The 21,199-nt window shown below is 44.0% G+C and overlaps 1 protein-coding gene and 1 non-coding gene across 5 annotated transcripts in view; one reads left to right on the forward strand and one right to left on the reverse strand.

The window, feature by feature from the left end:
• The window catches only part of SLC9A4 (solute carrier family 9 member A4), a 59,338-nt gene that overhangs the window by 26,820 nt on the left and 11,319 nt on the right, over nt 1-21,199 (reverse strand). For all 4 annotated transcript variants that reach the window (XR_009600179.1, XR_009600178.1, XR_009600177.1 and 1 more), the window contains exons 3-7: nt 10,245-10,504; nt 7,758-7,975; nt 4,168-4,370; nt 3,522-3,608; nt 1,131-1,201 (exon numbers count right to left, since the gene is read on the reverse strand). Coding sequence is in view for 1 of the 4 variants with exons in the window: in XM_027967038.3 (XP_027822839.1) it covers nt 1,131-1,201; nt 3,522-3,608; nt 4,168-4,370; nt 7,758-7,975; nt 10,245-10,504 (839 nt within the window). In the remaining 3 variants the exon portion in view is untranslated. The remainder of the gene's footprint in view (nt 1-1,130; nt 1,202-3,521; nt 3,609-4,167; nt 4,371-7,757; nt 7,976-10,244; nt 10,505-21,199) is intronic.
• On the forward strand, nt 10,551-10,653 carry LOC114114184 (U6 spliceosomal RNA). The gene has a single exon (XR_003589021.1). It is a non-coding gene; the product is annotated as a U6 spliceosomal RNA (small nuclear RNA).

A 21,199-nucleotide genomic window follows, 5' to 3' on the forward strand; every position in this document is an offset into this window, starting at 1 on the left:
CACAGGACAGTTAAGGAGATGATGTGAGAGATAACTGGTGTGAGAGATAGTTCCTCCCTTTGTTTTTATTGGAGTATAATTGCTTTAAAATATCGGGTTAATAAACTCACGATTTATATAGTAAAATATATCCCCTCCCTTTTGAGCCTCCCTCCCACCCCTGCATCCTACCCTCTAGGTCATCACAGAGCACCAAGCCAAGCCCTCTGTTCTATACAGCAGCTTCCCACTAGCTATCTGTTTTACACATGGTAGTGAATATATGCCAATGCTATGTGTCTCCCCATTTAATTTTTCTCTTTCTAATCCAGCTTCCACATCGTTGTGTAGTTTGCTTTCTGAAGTCCAAGTATGGCTACACTCCTATTTAATAGCCTTTTGATATGAGTCTTAAAGGTCAAATTGAACTTTATAGTATCAATGGCTGTACAGAGACGCTGGACTCTGCACTGTAAAAGTGCGTCCTTGTCTTTCCAATCTTTCACCTTGTCTCATCTTTCTGACCATATCCAAACCAGGACATGCTCTCCCTCGCCTTTGCATATGGAAATGCACTGCTATTGCTGACACTTGGCAGGCTTGCATTCTCTGCATACTCTGCCTCACTTATTTTCCAAACCCACTTCCACATTATTATATACTTTATGCATCTGTCTCTGTTCTAACATGCCCCATGCATGCTCAGTCACTCAGTCTTGTCCAGCTCTTTGTACACCATGGACGGTAGCCCGCCAGGCTCCTCTGTCCATGGGATTCTCCAGGCAAGAATACTGGAGTGGGTTGACATTTCCTTCTCCAGGGGGATCTTCCTGAGCCAGGGATCGAACCCTCATCTCCGGCACTGGCAGGTGGATTCTTTATCGCTGAGCCACCTGGGAAGCAGGTTGTACTAGTTCTCTCTAAAGCACTCAGTTCCAAGTTCACTGCCGCGCCCCACCCCCCCACCCTGCCCCGGGAGTCCATTTCCCGGGACTTCTTCCTGCATTCTATGTGGCATGACTCCTGGCCCCTTTGTCTTCCTGGCCCCCTTCCTCAGGGTTCTCTCGAATTTCACGCTCAGCTCCCAGGGGAAGCTTCCGCGGTCCCCACGTCACATCTACCCCTCCCTGGGGATGAAAGTGGCCTCTTACTTGTCTCTCACTTGGTAGTGGCTCCACTGCCCACACACATCTTCAACTCCAGCTTTCAGGTGGTCCATCAGCTGACAACAAACACAGAAAAATGATTGCTAGTGAAGCATTAACCCTACAAGACACACAAGGAAAGTTAACACGCTGTGAAAAACAAAGGAGGCTTTCGTTTCCCAGCTCATATCTTCTTTTCTATCACTCTGTTGATAGAACTGAAGCTTACAATGCCTTTCCCAGTAATGCCACCAAGTTTCATAATTCAAAGGCTCTGTAGATAAGTTCTTCAATAAAGCATATAACTTCCAAGGAAAACAAGGTGCTTGCTTTGCTATGAATACTATCTTTCTAGAATGATCAAGGACGATTCTCATTACTGAAATGACATGGATATAAAGCCTAATAACTAATTATCGCTCTAATTTCATTGCAAAAAGAAAACAAAATGCCAGTCCCTTTTTATACAGTTTCTAAAAATATAGTTTTATGGATATTCTATTATAATATCTCCTGGAGAAGGAAATGGCAGCCTACTCCAGTATTCTTGCCTGGGAAATCCCATAGGCAGAGGAGCCTGGTGGGCTACAGTCCATGGGTTTGCAAAAGGAGCCAGACATGACTAAGCAACAAAATTATAACAATAAAATTATATCAATAAAATTATAACAATAAAATTGTATCTGTTTTTATCTGATCTTTTTGTCTCAGTATTTACATTTCACCATCCACGCCAGTTATACTCCATTTGCTTTATCCAAATTGTTTATAAGAATTTAGGGAAAAACACAATCTCTTTATAATTTATTAATTTACAAATAATCTAAGTTTGTAATCAATGAAGTTTATCATGGCTTCTAAATTCTGGGGAGAAAGTAGATGAACATACTCAATTAATTCTGAAACAATTATGCACTTTCTACCAATAATTATATCTTTTGTGATAAAAAGAGATAAATACAAAAGGGGTGAAATATCCAGGCTCTATTATTTTAGGTATACTACCTAATTTCTTAATGTAATGAGTAGAGGGGATAAAGACAGAGACAAAAATCTTCAATCAGGTTAAAGCACAATATTTTTTAAGCTCTGTGTATTTCTTATGTATTGCTGGCTGTGCTGGGTTTTTGTTGCTGCTGGGTCTTTTCTCCGGCTGGGCCAGTTGGGGGCCCCTCTTTCTAGAAGCAGTGTGTGCTCTTCTCATGGTGGTGTTTCTCTTGCTGCAGAGCACGGGCTCCAGGGCACGCAGGCTCTAGTAGTTACAGCTCCCAGCTCTAGGGCACAGGCTCAGTGCTTGCAGGGCACAGGCTGCTCTGAGGCAGGTGGGGTCTTCCAGGACAACAGATGGAATCTGTGTCTCCCGCACTGGCAGGCAGACTCTTTACCGCTGAACCACCAGGGAAGCCCAAAGCACTTGGGCTATATTCCACTGTGTTTGGAGAAATACTTCTTTTAAAATGCTCACTCCCTATCCCCAGCTGTTAAATACTTCCAAATGGGCTTGGAAATTTTTTCGATTGGATTTCCTGGAATTAAAATTATTTTATTTCCATGGGTGACTTCGGCCATGAAATTCTGCACTGACTTTGACTTCACCAGTTTTTTCAGCATCAGAAGTAAGGACTCTCAGACATGAAAGAAAACTACACATTATGTGAGTCAATGGTCTCGAAGCCTGTGGCTGAAAGCCTGAGTCTCCTGGACAGCGCCTGTGCCGAGTGTCCCCAGGTACTGTTTGCACTTCACCTGTGACTGTGCCGTACAAGAAAGCATTGTCTGGATGCTCTTCATTAGGAGCTGAAGCTTCTCACAGTACATCTTCCGTGCATTAGTTCCCATTTCTATTCCCCAGAGCCATTTGTTGTTGTTTAGTCATGCAGTTGTGTCCGACTCTTTGCGACCCCATGGACTGCAGCATGTCGGTCTCCTCTGTCCATGGGATTCTCCAGGCTAGAATACTGGAGTGGGTTGCCATGCCCTTCTCCAGGGGACCTTCCCAGCCCAGAGATCAAACCTGGTGTCCTGCATTGCAGGCAGATTCTTTACCATCCGAGCCACAAAGAAAGCCCATAATGGCCTATATGGGAAAAAAAAAAAAATCTAGGAAAAAAAACAGACCCTTTCCTAGTACCTTCAGAAAGAAAGTCAGTCCTGCAAGATCTTGATTTCATCCCAGTGAGACTCGCTGTGAACTTCTGACCTCCAGAACCATAAGATAATAACTGTAAGATTCAAGCAACTGAGTTTGTGATAATTTCCTACAGCAACACTGCTGGTGGGGCTGGAGAGGAAAGAGACCATGTCTAGTGACATGTCCACACCTCTAAGTCGAGTCCCATAGGCGACCAAGAGGGCACATCTTACTAACTTATTAATCATGACCAAGAGATAACTTACACGTGCATGGAGTTCTTCGTTGATGGATTCTTTTTTATTGGTCTTTCTAACATCCAGATACCTGACCAGAGGGCCAACTGTGATTCCCTACGTTGTAAACAACAAAAGAAAGGGTTTTGTTGTAGCAAAGATTGTCACTGTAGAGACCACAAGTCTATTAGCAGAACTATGGGGCTCCCAATTTTTATGTCTTTGTTTTGTGCTAGTTTCTCCTGAATAAACGCTCCAGTGTTTACTTTAGTTCTCATTCAATGTTTTTAAATTCTGCAATAAAAACAGGTATTATATTTTAAACCAAGGACCTAGTTTCATTCTTTAAACTCCCATTAGTCTGCTAAGCACTAATTCCAGTTAAAATAAAAACTATTTAGTACCAACTGGAATCTTATTTTCAGTAATACACATTAGAGGTGCTATCATTCTCCTGTACCTAAGAACATTTTGATTTTATTATTCAAAAGTCATCAAAATTTAGAGTTTACGGCATGACCCAAAACATGATCTAGACATATCTGGGAATTTAGTTTCAGTATGGAACACATATCTGAAAATCAGATAACAGTATCCTTGTCTTGGTATTTTATTAATTTAACACACAATCCTGAGAGGAATAGACTTATTTCAAATAGGAAAGAAATCTACCAACCTGAATAAATACGGTAAAATATATAACGACTAGAGTAGCAGTGACAAACAGTTTCTTCCTAGGAAAAAGGGACAGAGGAAGCAAAAACGCAAGGGAAAAACTCCCAGCTCCTCGGACACCGCTGTAGAAAATCACGCACTGGTCCTTGACGGAGAAGGGGAAAGTCCGAAACCGGTTACTGACATAGAAGAGGACAAACACGCCTAAAACGGGGAGAACGTGTATTAGAGGAGAGGGCCATGAATGAGCAGACACAGTGCTAGTGAATACAGGTCGTGCCAGGTGCCCCCAAGCAAGGCAACTGGATCCCATCACACCCGCGACTGTCCGCGCCCAACAGATCAGCTCACAAAGCTTCTCACTTCTCGGCTAGTTGGGGCACAGCAGTGCTTCAAGGCAGAAGCCTTGTTCCCGACAGGGATGCTCTGGTACGTTCCCGACAGGAACATTCACAAGTGTGTGTGTTTCCGTGTGTGTGTGTGTTTGGGATTTCCTAGGTGGCTCAGCCTGCAATGCAGGAGACGAGGGTTCGATCCCTGGCCCACTTCTGTATTCTTACCAGGACAATACCATGGACAGAGAAGTCAGGCGGGCTACGGTCCATGGGGTCACGTAGAGTTGGACCCGACTCAGTGACTGAGCACGTCTGCGTATTTAGAGGAATACATCTTGATTCTTTTGCTATAAGAAATGGCATCTATTTTCTAATCTATTTTCATAAACTTTGCTCTGCCTTTCAAAATTAAGGAAAGCAACGGTATTACTTGGAGGGTACAAGCCTTTCTATCAACTCCTACTCTCACTGAGTCAGCAGAGGACGTGTGTGACTTTGAAGGTGAGAGGGGCCCTCTCAGTGCCTGGGGGGTTCTCTGCAGGTGAGCAGAGCTTGTGTGGGTGGTTTGGTTCTTCTTGAAACTCAATGCAAACAAGAAAGGAAGTTGGCAAGGGGTCACCAGGGGGCTTCTTACTGTCAGTAAGTGGAAACGGAGGGTGGGAGAGCTTATTGGAAACAGGTGTCTATCACGTCTTTCTCCTCTCCAGTGGCCCACACGGCTGAATTACAGCCAATGCAGGATTTCCTGGTGAGAAAGGCCCCTTCACTTAAGCTCCGACTAATCAGAGAATAATAGAGCACTCGTATCCTCATGTGGCTTCTAATGACACAGACATCTCAGCAAGCATCCTTGACACTAACTCTACTGCCCTATAGATCGCTGTAGTATTAGAACTGAAAGGGACCGAATGAATTGGTCCACACCCACCGTTGTGTGCTCGGGGTAGAAGTTTTTGAGTAGTTGACTGTCTGCTCAAGGTCAAATAATATCACCAGCTCAAGAGACAAGAGTTTGAGCAAACTCTGGGAGATGGTGGAGGACAGAGGAGCCAGGTGTGCAACAATTCACGGGGTTATAGAGTCGGACATGACCTAGCTACTGAACCACCATCACCAGCAAGGTCAAACGGCTAGTTAGTGATAGTGACAAGACTTGATGTGACATTATAAATTTATATCGGAGTATTCTTAATTCTTTTCTCCCCTGAAGACCCAATAGGCACATATATTCAGAGTTAATTTTATGAATAATTTAAATACTCCCACATTCTTGTTATTCTTTCCTAGCATCCTTTGATAGTAGGGACACTGAAAATGCAGGAGACAATGCAATTTAATGTTTTTCATTTTGCTTTGTTTGTCCCGACTCCTCCACGGGCTAGTCATGTGACCTTGGACAAGTGTCTTAATCTTGTCAGGTCCTCAGTGTCCTCATCTGCTTTATGGAGATGCTGACAGTATTTATATCAGAAGATGGAGGTAAAGTTCAATAAACCCAATATTCATAAATAACAGAAAACATGACCTTCTATGTTATAACCCTTCGTGAGTGAGAACTATTCTTAGCTACGATGAGTCAGGTAGTAGCCAGAGAGCTGGACTCTGACACCTGGCTCTGTCCCTCACCCTGATGTGGCCAAGTCATTTTCTTGGGAACTGTTCCATCATTTCCCTTGAATAGAAAATACAGGAGCTGGGCTGGATGGTCACCAAGGGTCAACCATAATGAGGTCTCCGCAGCATTAATCTCCTAGACGGTTTCTATTCTTGTTGGCTGGGCTGAAGCTCTGAATCTGATGCTCCTCTTGACATTAACTTAACTCTGTAGGTCCCTGCAGTATTAGAACCTAAAAGGACCTAAGAAATCTGTCCACGTACACTGTTTTGTGGTTGGGGAAGCAGCTTTCCAGCAGTTAACCTTCTGTATATGTGCTCAATTGCCTCCAACTCTTTGTGACCCCATGGACCATAGCCCACCAGGCTCCTCCGTCTATGGGATTCTCCAGGCAAGAATACTGGAGTGGGTTGCCATTTCCTTCTCCAGGGGATCTTCCCAACCCGGGGATTGAACTCACACCTCCTGCATTGGCAGGTGGATTCTTTACCGCTGTGCCACCTGGGAAGCATAGTTAAGTGTGTCTTCCCAAGGTCAAATAGCTAATTAGTGATAAGACTTGATGTGAGATTATAAATTTATATCAGAGTATTCTAATTCTCTTCTCCTCTGAAGATCCAAGGCACACATATTCAGAGTTACTTTTATGAATGTTTTTAATATTTCTGCATTCTTGTTAGTCTTTCCTACATCCTAAAAACCATTCTGAATTTAGAATGGATATAGTCGAGAGGAGTTCTCAGCCATTTCTCCTAATTTCTCTCTGAGTAATTGGCTTGAAACCACCTATCAAAGTCATGTAAAAAAAGCTTCAAATATTGGTCAAAACCATTTTAAAATATAACTGCTTCCAAAAGAAATCTTATAGTTCAGTAGTGAGTGTTCTTACTAATTCCAGAAGCAAATATACAAGTTAAATTAAAAGGCCTTTGACAAGACATCTCATGTTTTTAAATGATGCATATTTGATAGGGATGATCGGACAGGGGAGCCCAGAACGCAGCAGTCCCTGGGATCGCAAGGATTTGGACAGGACTTAGGGACTGAACAACAATGAGTTACATTGCCTTTACAAAGCATTTTTTTTTTTTTTTAAAAAAGAGAAAGGATCCACTTCCTTTGTTTTCTACACATCATACTCAATCCCTGACTAAAACCATCTGTAATATTTAGGAGATTGTTTTCTAGCAGGATTTGCCTTCTATAGACTACAATTTGTGAGATTGCACTTTTCCTGTAACAAAAGTGTAAAAGAGAGCCTGCAGTTTATAGTCTATATCTAATTTAAGGTGCAAGAAGGTACAAATTGGCAAAGATGTGATGAGCAAAGGGTACATGTACTGAGTTATATTTAAATGTGTCTTTGTGAAATTTCTCTCCTCAATTAAAAAAATAAAAGTGCTCTGGCTCCAGCCTTGTTTTAGTGCAGAAACTCATCAGCCAGTAATTATTTTGAACTGATTGAGGAAGCAACCAGAGAACATTCCTGGTCGCCAGAAGGTACCCAACCCCACTACCCCCACCGCCAACCAGTTAAACCAGTTGGCATCATCTCATTGCTTATGTGTTAACCTTGCAGGAAGGAATAAGAAAAACAAAAAGAGAAGCAGGTAGGACTCTGTGGGCCCTGCCATGTCTTACTGATGGCCCTCCAGATCTGGCAGAAGACCAGCGTGAAGCAGATAAAGGCCCAGTTCCACTCGTGGTTCTTTCCAATGGTGGACACGCCCATGAAGATGAAGATCAGGGTCTCGCTGACGCTGCTCAGCATCTTCATGAAGTACTTGATGGTCGTGTACGAGGTCTGGGACACGTTTTCTTCCACATACTTTTTCATTGTCACCGCACAGGCTGTGATTCTGCAGCAGGAACAGAGAGAAGCCACAGGACCTTGTCCGTCACTGGAAAATCCTCTTTTGGTGACGGTGTATGTGGATGCTCACTCGGTTGTGTCTGATGTCTTTGTGACCCCCATGGATTGTAACCCCTCAGGCTCCTTTGTGCATGGGCTTTTCCCAAGCAAGAATACTGGAGTGGTTTGCCATTTCCTCCTCCAGGGGATCTTTCTGACCCTGCGTCTCCTGCATTGGTGGGCGGATTCTTTACCACTGAGCTACCTGGGAAGCCCGGGATGGCACAGAGACACAAATCCTGTTTTTATCCAGACAGAACATCTCCAACTGCAAATGTTCATTTTCTTTCTTTTTCTTCTCACTACCCAAGGGGTCTGCACAAGTTGACTGTGATGGGGGAAGGTGGGAGTGGCATGGTTTCCAAAAAACAAAATGGTGCATAATTCATGCAGAAGCCAGAAGCAGGACTGTTTCTATCTTGCTCTCATCAAAAGCTATGTCAGCCCTACCTCTTACCCCCAGCTTCACTTGCCTTAAACCAAAATAAAGCCAGTGCAGTCGCCCAGAAAGAATAATTCAGCAAGACCCCTCATACTATAATGTTCCCTACAAAAATTTAATGAGAACATTTTCACTTAAAATGCTTCATTCTAGAGCCACTTAGCAAGTTTGAAAAGAAAAGAAAGGATTTGCTTTGTCTTAGTAGTTTGTTGGATTTTTTTCAGTACATAGTAGGCTTTTATTATTCAAAATATATATATACTTTTAGTATATTAAATAAATCAGGTGGGTTTCAAAAATGCAAGATAGGTTAACGAGCCAAATACATTCATTTGAATAAACTGGCAGAATCGTTACTTAATTTTAGACTTGCGACTTCCTGATGAGAACTAGAAATTTCCTCTCGCTGATGGTATTTAGTTATTTATACTTGGAATATAACTGCTTTACAGTGTTGTGTTGGTTTCTGTTGTACAACAGAGTGAACCAGACATAAGTGTACATATATCCCACCACCTCCCACCCATTCCCCCACCCCCAGGTCACCACAGAGCACTAGGCTGAGCTGCTTGCGCAACAGCAGCTTCCCGCTATGTTTACACATGGTCGTGTACATACGTCAATGCTTCTCTCCCAATTCTTCCCACCTCTCCTTCCCCATCTGTGTACACAAGTCTGTTCTCTCTGTCTGCAGCTCTATTACTGCCCTGCAGACAGATTCATCAGTACCATTTCTCTAGATTCCACACATGAGCGTTAGTATATGATATTTGTTTTCCTCTTTTTGTCTTATGTCACTCTGTACAACAGACTCTAGGTCCATCCACATTCACTTTTAAGGAGAGAGAATGATGAGTGCCTAGACTTTGTGAAAGCGAAAGCGAAAGTGTTAGTTGCTCAGTTGTGTCCGTCTCTATGTGACCCCATGGACTGTAGCCAGCCAGGCTCCCCTGTCCATGGGATTCTCCAGGCAAGAATAACTAGAGTGGGTAGCCATTCCCTTCTCTGGGGGATCTTCCCAACCCGGAGAATGAACCCAGGTCTTTTGCATTGCAAGCAGATTCTTTACTGTCTGAGCCACTAGGGAAGCTGCCTAGACTTTATACTACTGTATGTAATCAGAATAAATATTTCTATACAATAAAATTGTGCCCAAGGATATGGGTATGAGGATAACATCATTTAAAAAAAAGGCAACATGATCAGATATAATAAATCAAGTTGAGAAGCCTTATTCCAAGATCTAAACAAAGATGAACATTTCAAAAATATTTTCATTAGAAAAAAAAAATCTGAATTTCTAGTCTTATCCTATCTCTTGAGTTTTATTCCACACTGACCAGTCCTGGAGCAATGACGTGACTTAAGTGAAAGAGAAGCAAGCAGAGTGCAGGGATGACAGTAGTTCCTGGCATGCTTCCCTTTAAAATAATGCATTTTTTCAAGGAAAAAAGATAACAACTGAAGTGAGACCTTAACCTTGAACCTCTCCCAGCTCATCCCCGCATCAGCTTTTCTGAGCATTATAAATTGACCTTGTACTTGCTAAGTAAGCTCTCTTCAGGCAAATCACCAGGACAGAGCAAATGCAGGTGCTGGGGAGAACATTTGTTTGGCAAAGGACCTGAACCAGATTTGACAGAAGTTCAAGGAACCTGAATCCTGCATCCCTTTTGAGGACTAGCTTTAGAAGTCAGGCCTTTCCTAATTCTGGTCCACAAGATGTGGTCCTAAACTCTCCTTGGATGGGAGTTGGTCCTTCATTTGTACTCACGCCAGGATGCCAGACAGGTAGAGTGTCTCGGCCACCAAGTAGGACAAGTAGCTGAACATGAAGACAATGAGGGGTTCAATCGCAGAGATGTTCTGGGTGAAACGGGTGATAAACGCAGAAATGAATCCAAAAATGACACCAAAAAATACACCCCCACACCCAACGATGATGAATCGGGCACATCCAGCCAAAATGTCCACGGGTTCTATGCCTTCAAATTTGTGCATCTTCGTGAAGGCAATTAATATGTTGTACAAGACCTAGACGAAAAGGAAAGTAGACTTAAATTAGAAATGAGAAACAGTTGTGCTTGCTTTGACAGCACAGATACTAAAATTGGAATGATACAGAGACCAGCGCGCCCCTGCTCAAGGATGACATGCAAATTTGTGAAGAGTTCCACATTTTTTAACCCCAATACAAAATAAAAAGTTTAAAGTTTGGGGAAAAAATAAAAAATAAATTTAAAAAATTTAAAGCATCTTAAAAAAAAAAAAGAAAAAGAAACCAAGGTAGCCTTTACAAAGTTATCTACATAAATTTTCCAGCTAGTAATACCAACCAGTCTTTACCATGAATTCAGATGTTAATTTGTTTAAATTATTCATTAAAATTCATGTAATTAATTCTAGAGAAACAAACGAAAAACAGTTTACACACAGATTCTTTTTTTCAAATTGTTTTATTGTGGTTCAGTTCAGATCAGTTCAGTCGCTCAGTCGTGTCCGACTCTTTGCGACCCCATGAATCGCAGCACTCCAGGCCTCCCTGTCCATCACCAAATCCCGGAGTTCACTCAGACTCGAGTCTATCAAGTCAGTGATGCCATCCAGCCATCTCATCCTCTGTTGTCCCCTTCTCCTCCTGTCCCCAATCCCTCCCAGCATCAAAGTCTTTTCCAATGAGTCAACTCTTCACATGAGGTGGCCAAAGTACTGGAGTTTCAGCTTTAGCATCATTCCCTCCAAAGAAATCCCAGGGCTGATCTTCAGAATGGACTGGTTGGATCTCCTTGCAGTCCAAGGGACTCTCAAGAGTCTTCTCCAATACCACAGCTCAAAAGCATCTACTCTTCGGCGCCCAGCCTTCTTCACAGTCCAACTCTCACATCCATACATGACTACTGGAAAAACCATAGCCTTGACTAGACGGACCTTAGTCAGCAAAGTAATGTCTCTGCTTTTGAATATGCTATCTAGGTTGGTCATAACTTTTCTTTCAAGGAGTAAGTATCTTTTAATTTCATGGCTGCAATCACCATCCACAGTGACTTTGGAGCCCCCCTAAATAAAATCTGCCACTGTTTCCACTGTTTCCCCATCTATTTCCCATGAAGTGATGGGACCAGATGCCATGATCTTTATTTTCTGAATGTTGAGCTTTAAGCCAACTTTTTCACTCTCCTCTTTCACTTTCATCAAGAGGTTTTTTAGTTCCTCTTCACTTTCTGCCATAAGGATGGTGTCATCTGCATATCTGAGGATATTGATATTTCTCCCAGCAATCTTGATTCCAGCTTGTGTTTCTTCCAGGCCAGCGTTTCTCATGATGTACTCTGCATATAAGTTAAATAAGCAGGGTGACAATATACAGCCTTGACGTTCTCCTTTTCCTATTTGGAACCAGTCTGTTGTTCCATGTCCAGTTCTAACTGTTGCTTCCTGGCCTGCATATAGGTTTCTCAAGAGGCAGGTCAGGGGGTCTGGTATTCCCATCTCTTTCAGAATTTTCCACAGTTTCTTGTGAAAATTTTCCACAGTTTCTTTTCACAGTCAAAGGCTTTGGCATAGTCAATAAAGCAGAAATAGATATTTTTCTGGAACTCTCTTGCTTTTTCCATGATCCAGCAGATGTTGGCAATTTGATTTCTGGTTCCTCTGCCTTTTCTAAAACCAGCTTGAACATCAGGAAGTTCACGGTTCACATATTGCTGAAGCCTGGCTTGGAGAATTTTGAGCATTACTTTACTAGCGTGAGATGAGTGCAATTGTGTGGTAGTTTGAGCATTTTTTGGCATTGCCTTTCTTTGGGATTGCAATGAAAACTGACCTTTTCCAGTCCTGTGGCCACTGCTGAGTTTTCCAAATTTGTTGGCATATTGAGTGTAGCACTTTCACAGCATCATCTTTCAGGATTTGAAATAGCTCTACTAGAATTCCATCACCTCCACTAGCTTTGTTCATAGTGATGCTTTCTAAGGCCCACTCGACTTCACATTCCAGGATGTCTGGCTCTAGATGAGTGATCACACCATCGTGATTATCCGGGTCATGAAGATCCTTTTTGTACAGTTCTTCTGTATATTCTTGTCACCTCTTCTTAATATCTTCTGCTTCTGTTAGGTCCATACCATTTCTGTCCTTTATTGAGCCCATCTTTGCATGAAATGTTCCCTTGATATCTCTAATTTTCTTGAAGAGATCTCTAGTCTTTCCCATTCTGTTGTTTTCCTCTATTTCTTTGCATTGATCGCTGAAGAAGGCTTTCTTATCTCTTCTTGCTATTCTTTGGAACTCTGCTATTTTGACCAGGTTTAGCTGTACAGCTCAGTGGTACTAAGTACATTCACATTGTTCTGCAATCTCACCATCATCCATTTCCCAATTTTCCACCTTCCTAAACTTAAACTCTGTCCCTAATAAACACTAAGTCCCCAGCCACACAATCTACTAAATATACTTTCTGACTCTATAAATTAGTCGCCTATTCTAGGTAACTCATTATGAGTGGAATCAAACCCTATGTGTCTATACCTACTGTATATTGGAATGCATTTTCAAGCTTAGCTTAACACATGTTCTATAAACAGATTGTACCTTAATTTTTTTTTTTGCTCACTGTGCTGTAGAGTAGGTTTTCATTGCTTATCTACTTTATATATAGTTGGTTTACACACAGATTCTTAACTTTGGTCTAGCTGAATAATATACCACAATAAATTACACAAGAAGACATATTGACACAGCTGCCTACAATTATATGCATTCCAAATAATTTCAATCTGTTCAGCTTCAGGGAGTAAGTACAATCTGTCCTATGCTCAGCTGTGTCTGTTTCTGATCTGTGTGACCCCATGGACTATAGCCCACTAGGCTTCTCTGTCCATGGGATTCTCCAGGCAAGAATACTGGAGTGGGTTGCCATGCCCTCCTCCCAGGGATTTTCCTGACCCAGGGATCAAAACTGCATCTCTTGTGTCTCCTGCATTGGCAGAAGTTTCTTTATCACTAAATTACCTGGGCAGCCCCACGAAGTATAATACAGCTTTAAAGCATGGAGCACCTGCTTCGTGCCAGCCTCTTCACTGAGTTTGGTGTCATTATCAATTGATTTCCTCGGGCTCTGAAAGCACCCTTCAACATAGGCTCCATAATAAACAATGAAAGTCTTTTATTGCTCTCCGGAGTCAGGATGGGATCAATTCATACACTTTTTGCTGTGCGTTTGCACATGAAGATCCAGAATATTATCCAGCCCAGCACAGGTTGTCTTTGGAATGTGAGTTGGCAGAGAGCAACATTCCTGAAAGTAGTTCAAGTGTTACCAGTCTTCAGGGTGGCTTCATCTAGTGAACTCTACTAATGGAGGAGGACGGTGGGGGGGCATGCAACAGCCCCTCTGCTCACAGGTGCTCATGCCCCGCTCCAGGGCAGCTTGGCCACACTGCCTTCTATGTTAGTTCCCTAGGGCTGCTGTAACAAGGCTTCCCAAGTGGCGCTAATGGTAAGAACCCACCTGCCAATGCAGGAGACACAAAGGTTCCATCCCTGGGTTGGGAATAGCCCCTGGAGGAGGAAATGGCAACCCACTCCACAATTCTTGCCTAAGATATCCCATGGGCAGAGGAGCCTGGTGGGTTATAGTCCATGAAGTCGCAAAGAGTTAGACACGACTGAGCATGCAAACACGGATAGTATTTAGCAAAGCAAAGCAAAACCATGCTCTAAGAAAAACCTTGCCTGAGTTTTTGCAAGAAAATTGTGACTTATGGTTTCAAAATCAATCCAAAAGAAACTTAGTGGTTGTATCCCAACTCAGTGACTGTATTTAGTTCGATTTAACCTTTTGCCTGACCTTGGAGCAACCCATGTGCAGGTCTTAGAAGCCCTGGGTGTTGCACCTTTGAAGCTGTGTTCTTGTTCCAAGGAGTGAAGCCAAGATGAGAGGACGGAAGCTAGCATAAAACTCAAAAAGCATATTTGAATGAGTTTAACTGGGACTCTGGGAGTTTATTTGACTCTTAAACCCAAGGAAACTCATGGAGTGTGATTGGGACTCAAAGATTTGCATGTTTAGGCCACAAACGAAAACTATTTTGCATTGCTCTACAGGTTATAAGGAGCAGCCTGATCTGTTCCTAGGACCTGGGAAAGTCAACAGGACTACTCCTGGCCCCAGACACCAGTGCGCGCTGCCAGGAAGAGGCTACGGCATTTTCAGAAGCTAAAGTCATACGTATAATTAAGAAGACTACACTTACAGACATAATCCATACGACTACATGGAAAACAATTCTTATCTTTCAAATTATATGGCTCTGGATGTCATTACAGTTATGAAAGCTTTTCTTTGGATTCCTTTCAAATCACAATCATGTGTGTGTATTTTTAATTTATTGGAAGGGGAAACTCAGCCAGTGCTAACGCTCAAACACATGCCTGGCACTAAGGGGAAACAAAATCAGATTTACCTTCTTCGCTCAGTGGGCAGGTGCAGCAACAGGACAAAATAAGAAATATATATTTTAGAGAACTTCCCTGGTGGTCTGGTGGCTAAGACTCCATGCCCCCAGTGCAGGGGGCCCTGGTTCCACCCCCGGTCAGGGAAGTAGACCCCACATGTTACAACTAAGAATTTGCATGTCACAACTAAAAATCCCACATGCCACAACTAAAAGATGCCGGGGGTTGGGGGGGGGCGGTGGGGAAAGGATCCTGTGTGCTGCAACTGAAAGCCAGTGGAGCCAAATAAATCAATTTTTAAAAATAAAATATTAAAAAGAAAAAATATATATGTATATGTTTTTCTTTGTCCCCAGTACCTGGCACAAAGTCCCTAAAGATCTAGCAATTCCTTGAGTCATTTGTAATGAGTGCTTTTCAATCCCTCCTGAATTTACACTAATGAGGTGACTCTTGCTGGGGTTCCCTCTTACCCTGCCCCCAAGGCAGGGGACTGGTTGCTGGAGGAAACAACCATGTGATGATAAGGTTGTATCTTTCATCCCCACTCCCTGACCTTCCAGGAGTGGGTTGAAAGGCTGGAGCTTGATTTCAAGCTGACTCACCAGCTATAGACCCTCCTTGGGGTTGGTTAATTTGCTAGAATGACTCACAGAACTCAGAGAAACATCTTACTAACTTGATGACTGGTTTACTACAGAAGGAACAGCTAGATGGAAGAGATTCTTAGGACAAGGATGGGGGCAGGGCTATGGGGTTCCTGTGCCCTCCCCAGGACCACCACCCTCCCCAAATCTCCGCCAACCTGAAAGTTCTCCAAAGCCAATCCTCTAGGCTTTTTACAGAGGCTTCGTTACATAGACTGGGTTGATTAAATCACTGGTCATGGGTGACTGACTTTAATCCAGCTCAGCTCCCTTTCCTGGAGGTGGGAGTGGGGAGGCTTAAGGAGCGAGACTGGGAAGTCCAGCTCCTTAATCATAAGGCTGATTCCACTGGCAACCAGCCCTCTTCCTAAGGTTATGTAGGGGCTTTCCAAAAGTCACCTCATTAGCATAACAAACTCAGCTCTCTTCACTTAGGAAATTCCAAGGGTTTTAATGAGCTCAATGCCCTGAATGAAGATGAGCTGGTTGGATGGCATCACTGACTTAATGGACATGCTGCTGCTGCTAAGTCGCTTCAGTCGTGTCCGACCCTGTGCGACCCCATAGACGGTAGCCCACCAGGCTCCCCCCTCCCTGGGATTCTCCAGGCAAGAACACTGGAGTGGGTTGCCATGTCCCTCTCCAATGCATGAATTCTGGGAAATAGTGAAGGACAAGGAAGCCTGGCATGCTGCAGTCCATGGGCTCACAAAGAGTCGGACATGACTGGGCAACTGAACAACAATAGCAATGCCCTGAATGTGGACAAAGACCAAATATATATGTTTCTTCTTGTAAATCATAATATTACAAACATCAAAGGTCTGTACTTAACTCTGTGCCAGGCGTTGTTTTAAATGCTTATGTGTATCAACTCACTTGAACCCTCAGACATCCTGGTCTCCAGTTTGCAGAAAGGAAACTGAGGGTCAGAGGGGTTAAGTCACTCAACTGAAGTCACACAGTTTGCAGGTAAAGAAGTCAGGACTTGAACTAGGGCATGGCCTCCCTGTCCATGCTCACGGGCACAATTTACTGCCTCTTGAATGGGATGTTCCTGGAGCTAGGATTTCTTTGAGGCAGGAAAATATTAATATACACCAGAAAGACTTATGGAGGAAAATTCACCCCCAAATGAATGTTTTTAAAAATCTCTTCCAAATTAGACACAGTTTCCTCTGGCAAGCTGTTCCCTGCCATCCTAGCTTGCTTTGAATTTACCACGTCATCCATACCACCTGGGTCAGGACGATCCTCTGGAGAAAGAAATGCTGATCCATTCCAGTATTCTTGTTCCCATGGATAGAGGAGCTTGACAAGCTGCAGTCCATGGGATTGCAGAGTCAGGCACAACTGAGTGACTAAGCTTGCAAGAAGCGAAAGTATGTAAAATACCTGCCAATGTTGCTGGCCGAAGGTTCCTGCTCAGAAATTTCAGTGGCTCCTTCTACCGCCCTCTCATCCACTGTGATCCCAAAGAATGGACCACAGTGGCGGCAAGATGCCCAATGAAGACATTATCAGAGGAAGGAGAAAAACTAGAGAAGAAAGTAGGGGGACAGTGAGCAAGGGGTGAAGAGGCAGCATGGAGTGGCAGTTAGAAGCAGAGATGCTCTGGAGCCAGGCTGCCTAGGTTCAAATCTCAGCCTTGGACAAGCAGACTTGGGGTCCTCTCAGTGAGGTGGAGGCGGGGGAATGTAGGGACCTCTCAGATGAGGTGCAGTGGAGGGATGCTGAGACCCCTCAGTGAGGTGGAAGAGGAGGGTATGGGGTGAGATGCGAGGCGATAGGAACCTTGGTGGCCTTACCTTGTTGCTTATTCAGCAAATCGATGCACGAAAACCAGGGAGACATACAAATATAAGGACAAAGTGCCTACAGTACATGAAGCAGTGCCATATTTAAAACCAAATGCCTACTAGGAGGGAGCTAACCAGCACAGACATCCATGAGTTCAGTTCAGTGCAGTTTATTTCGGTCGCTCAGTCGTGTCTAACTCCTTGCAACCCCATGGACTGCAGCACACCAGGCCTCCCTGTCCATCACCAACTCCTGGAGCTTACTCAAACTCATGTCCATTAAGTCGGTGATGCTATCCAATCATCTCATCCTGCGTCGTCCCCTTCTCTTCCTGCCTTCACTCTTTCCCAGCATCAGGATTTTTTCCAATGAGTCAGCTCTTCACATCAGGTGGCCAGAGTATTGCAGTTTCTGCTTCAGCATCAGTCCTTCCAATGAATATTCAGGACCGATTTCCTTTAGGATGGACTGGTTGGGTCTCCTTGCAGTCCAGGGGACCGTCAAGAGTCTTCTCCAAAACCACAGTTCAAAAGCATCAATTCTTCGGGGCTCAGCTTTCTTTAGAGTCCAACTCTCACATCCATACATGACTACTGGAAAAACCATAGCCTGGCCTGGATGGATCTTTGTGGACAAAGTAATATCTGCTTTTTAATGTGCTATCTAGGTTGGTCATAACTTTCCTTCCAAGCAGCAAGCGTCTTTTAATTTCATGGCTGCAATCACCATCCGCAGTGACCTTGGAGCCCCCCAAAATAAAATCTGCCACTGTTTCCACTGTTTCCCATCTATTTCCCATGAAGTGATGGGACCAGATGCCATGATCTTCGTTTTCTGAATGTTGAGCTTTAAGCCAACTTTCTGACTCTCCTCTTTCACTTTCATCAAGAGGCTCTTCAGTTCCTCTTCACTTTCTGCCATAAGGATGGTGTCATCTGCATATCTGAGGTTATTGATATTTCTCCCAGCAATCTTGATTCCAGCTTGTGCTTCATCCAGTCCAGCATTTCCCATGATGTACTCTGCATATAAGTTAAATAAGCAGGATGACAATATACAGCCTTGACGTTCTCCTCTTCCTATTTGGAACCAGTCTGTTGTTCCATGTCCAGTTCTAACTGTTGCTTCCTGACCTGCATACAGATTTCTCAAGAGGCAGGTCAGGTGGTCTCATATGCTCATCTCTTTCAGAATTTTCCACAGTTTCTTGAGATCCACACAGTCAAAGGCTTTGGCCTGAGTTGGTGTGATATAAAACAACAGCCAGCGTGCATGGGGTTCTCCCTGCATGCTGAGCACTCACTGTTCTAAAGGCTTAACAGGAATTTTCTAGTGGTCTTAAGAGCTAAGTAATACCATCACCCTAATTTTACAGAACTCAGGCACAGAGATGACCAGAATCTTTCCTGGATCCACACGCTGGACTTGACCGAACAAGCCAACTCTATTTTGGAGAAAGACCGCTGGATTTCCTGCCCGCTGGACATGAGCCCGGTCTCCTCATTGGTAACATATGGGTTCTCTCCTGTCTTTCCAGCTCCATGAGTTGAACATTCAAAGGGTAAGAATAAAAGAGAAGAGAAAGGGGGACTTCGCTGGTGTCTCAGTGGTGAAGAATCCACCTGCCAATGCAGGAGACACAGGGTCGATTCCCAGGTCAGGAAGATCCCACATGCCGACGAACAGCTAAGCCTCTGTGCCACAACTTTTGTGCTCCAGATGCCATGCTCTGCCACAAGAGAAGTCATGAGGAACCCATGCACTGCAATGGACAGTAGCCCCTGCTCCCTGCAACTAGAGAAAAGCCTAAGCATCAGTGAAGAGCCAGCACGGCCAAATACAGATAAAATGAGAAAAAAGAAGAGAATGGGAAGAGAACTTCCTGTGCACCCACGTCTGGTCCATCACGGCCAGGCCGGACGCCCTTCTGCAACTTTATTCCCTTTGCTATCGTTTCTTCATCTGTGAAATATGGTTATTCATTCAGGCCTGACAGTAAAAATCTAGGGATTGGATCAAATAGTAAACGCGCAAGTGACCCCATACAGAGCCTGGACATAGCAGCTGCCTCTCTCTTTCTGCTATGAAGCTGGCCATGAGATTCAGCTGAAGATGCGTGGTGCTTTAGTTGCTAAGTCGTGTCTGACTCTTGCGACCCCATGGACTATAGCCCACCAGGATCCTCCATCCATGGGATTTCCCAGGCAAGAATACTGGAGTGGCCAGCTCTTTCTCCAGGGGATCTCCCTGACCCAGGGATTGAACCCATGTCTTCTGCACTGGCAGGAGGGTTCTTTACCACTGAGCCACCTGGGAAGTATCTGCTGAGGATACTAGTTCTTATTTAAAAGGTACTTGGGTTTTGTCTCTGCTTCCTCTGCCCGCCACTAAGGAAGTTCTTATGATTAGAGCCATAACCTAACATTTGCAGCAAGAGGGAGAAGTTAAGTGGACAAGAGGCCTGGAGGGTCATCGCTCTTTTCCATGGTTCTGCGACATCTTCCCTTCAGCACCAGGCAGCTCTTCCGTGGATGAGGATCTGCAGTTGTCTCAAGTCACCCGCAAATCACAGGTCTCTCTCTGCTGACTCAGACTTTCTGCTGGAAGAGCCCGCGTGTGATGGCTGCCCTCCTCAATGAAAGGGTGAGTCCAAGCCCTGAGCTCAAAATACAACTGCCTTGCATTAAATACCAGTTGCTGTGAAACTGCTTTCTAAATCCAGCCCCGAGCTTCTCCAATTTCATGCAGGGACGCAGAAGGGCCCCAGCACACACTTAATATCACTGTGCTGTGGGTGACCACAGAGTGACCCGGAGTGACGTGTGGGCAAGCCCCCATCTCAACCTGGAGCCAATGCCACAGCAGCTTCACCGGGTGGTCACAGCAGGGCCCTCCACAGATACTATGGTCAGCCAAAAATTGCAATTTTATTTTGAAATGATCATTTTTTTTAAAAGTCCAAGTGGAAGCAATTAAACTTTGGGAAAGTCAAACAAATGTTGTTAGCAAAGAACCCCCAAGCCGACAGGTCTAGATGTAAAATCTAGAGACAGTTCAGGCCAGAGTGAGTCTCAAGTTCAGAGGCAGCCAGGGAGATAGGAGAGCCCCGTGTTTTCATGGCCGCCTGATGCAAAGAGCTGACTCATTGGAAACGACCTTGATGCTGGGAAAGACTAACAGCAAGAGAAGAGGGAGACGGAGGATGAGAATGGTTAGATGGTATCAGCAACTCAATGGACATGACTTTTAGCAAACTCTGGGAGATAGTGAAGGAAAGGGTCCATAGAGGTCTCAAAGGGTCAGACACGACTTAGCAACTGAACAATAAAGAATATGTCTCGGCAAGAAAGTCTATAGGTTGCATCAAGAAAGAGATTGTTCTATGAAAATCAAGTGAGGTGATACTGTCATTTCTAAATTTCTCTAACTGTGGAGCCCTATAGCAAGATCACAGATGTAAAGGCTTTTACCAAGGCCACAGATGTGGAACTCTGTACCAAGGTCACCCTTGGAAGTGACCGAGCCCCATAGCAACAGTTGCTTTGAATTCCCCTGACCTGAACCATACAGCTCTCGGACCCCTTATTAGGTAAAAATGCCCACCCTATAGCATCCTAACCAATCACCTAAAGCCAGCCTTCTAGCAGGAGTTTCCTCTGTCTTGAAGCTATAATAATTGGCTACTATCCCGTGAAAGGTGTCGGCTCTCCCTTGCAATGGCCCACTGTTCTAACAGCATCTCTCATTCTAAAAGACTCTATTCACCTCTCATTCTGTCTCATGTCTGCAAATTCTTCTCCACCTGGCGTGCAGACCATGACACTAA

This window comes from Ovis aries, chromosome 3 (genome assembly GCF_016772045.2).
Source record: "Ovis aries strain OAR_USU_Benz2616 breed Rambouillet chromosome 3, ARS-UI_Ramb_v3.0, whole genome shotgun sequence".
Classification (NCBI taxonomy): Eukaryota; Metazoa; Chordata; class Mammalia; order Artiodactyla; family Bovidae; genus Ovis; species Ovis aries.